The sequence below is a fragment of the Aphanomyces invadans genome (assembly GCF_000520115.1).
Source record: "Aphanomyces invadans strain NJM9701 unplaced genomic scaffold supercont1.99, whole genome shotgun sequence".
NCBI classification, from domain to species: domain Eukaryota; phylum Oomycota; class Saprolegniomycetes; order Saprolegniales; family Verrucalvaceae; genus Aphanomyces; species Aphanomyces invadans.
Genome location: NW_008580244.1, coordinates 104,372 through 106,554, shown reverse-complemented (window position 1 = coordinate 106,554; position 2,183 = coordinate 104,372). Strand labels below are relative to the sequence as shown.

At 51.9% G+C, this 2,183-nt stretch overlaps 3 protein-coding genes across 3 annotated transcripts; 1 reads left to right on the top strand and 2 right to left on the bottom strand.

Moving 5' to 3' along the window:
- Positions 1-12: 12 nt before the first annotated feature.
- Positions 13-327, top strand: H310_14885 (hypothetical protein; the record flags this gene model as incomplete). The annotated part of the gene is made up of 1 exon (XM_008882848.1): positions 13-327. A coding segment is annotated over one exon (315 nt), but the record flags the coding sequence as incomplete, so codon positions are not given.
- A 612-nt stretch (positions 328-939) lies between these two features.
- On the bottom strand, positions 940-1,560 carry H310_14884 (hypothetical protein; the record flags this gene model as incomplete). The annotated part of the gene is made up of 1 exon (XM_008882847.1): positions 940-1,560. The coding sequence occupies one exon, from the start codon at positions 1,558-1,560 to the stop codon at positions 940-942; it is 621 nt and encodes a 206-aa protein (XP_008881069.1).
- Positions 1,561-1,630: 70 nt separating this feature from the next.
- Positions 1,631-1,960, bottom strand: H310_14883 (hypothetical protein; the record flags this gene model as incomplete). The annotated part of the gene is made up of 1 exon (XM_008882846.1): positions 1,631-1,960. One exon carries the CDS (start codon positions 1,958-1,960, stop codon positions 1,631-1,633), a length of 330 nt encoding a protein of 109 aa, XP_008881068.1.
- Positions 1,961-2,183: the final 223 nt, after the last annotated feature.

The following is a 2,183-nucleotide window of genomic DNA, read 5'->3' as shown; positions in this document are numbered from 1 at the left end:
GCTGGCTGCAAGCTCTTTGTCTGGACCGACTACAACGGCGGGACTTGTTGGCTGAAGCACCAGGTCGGGCCCAAGTCTTTCCTAGCCGGCGCGAAAGCCGCCGTCCGCAACACCGCTTGCAGTCCGCTCGTCCAAGATGTCGACTACTTTGGCAACGACATCGGGTCGTCTTCGCAATCGAATGCGTCTGGATGCTGTGCCGACTGCAAGGCGACGGCTGGCTGCAAGGCGTACTCGTGGAGCGACTACAACGGCGGGACGTGCTGGCTCAAGTCAGCCAAGGGCGTGGCCATCGCTCGACCAGGGATCGTGTCGGGCACGATCTAAACGGCGTCGAGGGGTCTGGTACTCTCATCGTAAACCAAATTCCGCGTAACTTTCGCCGTCTCCTTTCATAATTTGAGCCCATTTTTCCAAATTTTGATTTGAACTAATTTTGTGTGAATTGGCCTTTTTACTCCGGAGTAGATATGATGAAACTCTGCACTCCTCTGGCGCCAAGTGGTCTTTCCAGCTCATTTCTCTAGCATTGAAAAGTCTGTGGCTGCTCATCATTGGTCGAACTGGTGGGGACAAAAGTGGCCTGTCCAGGCGCATCGTGCGCTGCATTCCTTTCACTTCGACAGCGTTCAAGTAGGCGATACTTGTATCATTGATGCCTTCTTTCATCATTTCACAAGCAATTATATTTCTCTCACGAAATTTTGAAAATGAATTTTTTATTCACTTGGTCTTGTGAGTGATATGTCATTCCGGAGAGCAATCGACACTGCGTCGTGATCAGCAAATGTAGGCCAGCCGACGTACTCATGGTAATTGGACGTTATCGAACAAATGTGGCCCAATCAGAGTTTATCAAGTACCTTAAACCAATATCAGCAACGACGTGGCGACCAAGTACAGTACATTCGAATTGCATGTTAAATCGTCCGAGGAGCTTCACAACGCTTTCTTTTTTGATAGGGTCGTTTTTTTTTGCACCACGACGTTGACGAATGAAACCGTCTCAACTTTCAGCTGACCAAATCGACGCTGGCGTTCGAGAGGCGTGATTGAAAGGAGCACATGCAAGCCACGAACGGCGACTTCGCACGATTCGACAACGTTGCGTTCATTCCAACTTGCAGGTAGGCCACTCTCACAACTCTCCATGAATCGATCTGACAGCTCCACCATGACCAGCTTCCATTCCGAGAGAATTCGCTGCTGCTTCTTGGTGCTGAGGTCACGCGAGTCAATGGCGTTGTACGGGACTTCTTTCAATCGATGGTTGCCAAGCCACCAAAGTGCCCACGCTGTCGCTGTGTCGGCCTGGGAGAACTCAAATTCTTCTGGAAGCTTGTGCATTCGACCGCCGCACAAATGCAAGTATGTTACCCGCTGACCTTGTACGCCATCAAGCAGAGGCCCGTGATCATCTAACTGCTGACCAACACCGAGTCCTTGTAGCGCGTCAACGATGGTTTGCTTGATCATCACACTGGTGATTGCGCCGCGCCCCACGTCGCGCTCGTCCAGCATGTCCCGCACTTGGTCGACAATGATTTTTTGGTATGGCATCGATGGCAGGTTTTTGGCGCTCGAGAAGTCAGTAGACTTCAATGTACGGTGGGGTGCCGGAAGATTGGAGTCATGAGGTTGTTCCTGCGAGCTGGACTTTCAGCGCTTCAAGCATGAGTGGATGGCGAAAGATGGGCGAGCCAAAGATGATGTATTTGGCAGGTAGGTTGTCTACTACATAGGCGAAGTGGTGCACGAGCGAAACCAGTCCATGAGCCAGGGTGCCACGCATTGATGCGACCTTGGCAAACGCTGGGAAAGTGACGTCAAGCGCGGCGGCGACCACGACACTGTTGTTGTCGACAAAATGGGGTGGCAGGACTGCAAAGTTGGCTTGGTTCAGTGGCAACCCAGCAACAACCCAGGCACCAAACTGGTCTCCAGCTCGCTCATAATGCATGTGCCTCTCAAACACGCTGCCAAGCGACCAGCCACAACGAAGACAGATGCTGACAAGTGAAGGGCCACCCGTGCTACCGGAAGACACAAATGTGGCCGCTCCCTTGCGAATCGAATGAGTTCCAATCTCACTGCTGCCGACCGGATTGTCTTGAAATAGTGCCTGTTTCAAGCGTTTGCCGAATCTCGTGGTTTGAGACGAACCAGGAAAGAGTGCTCCAACA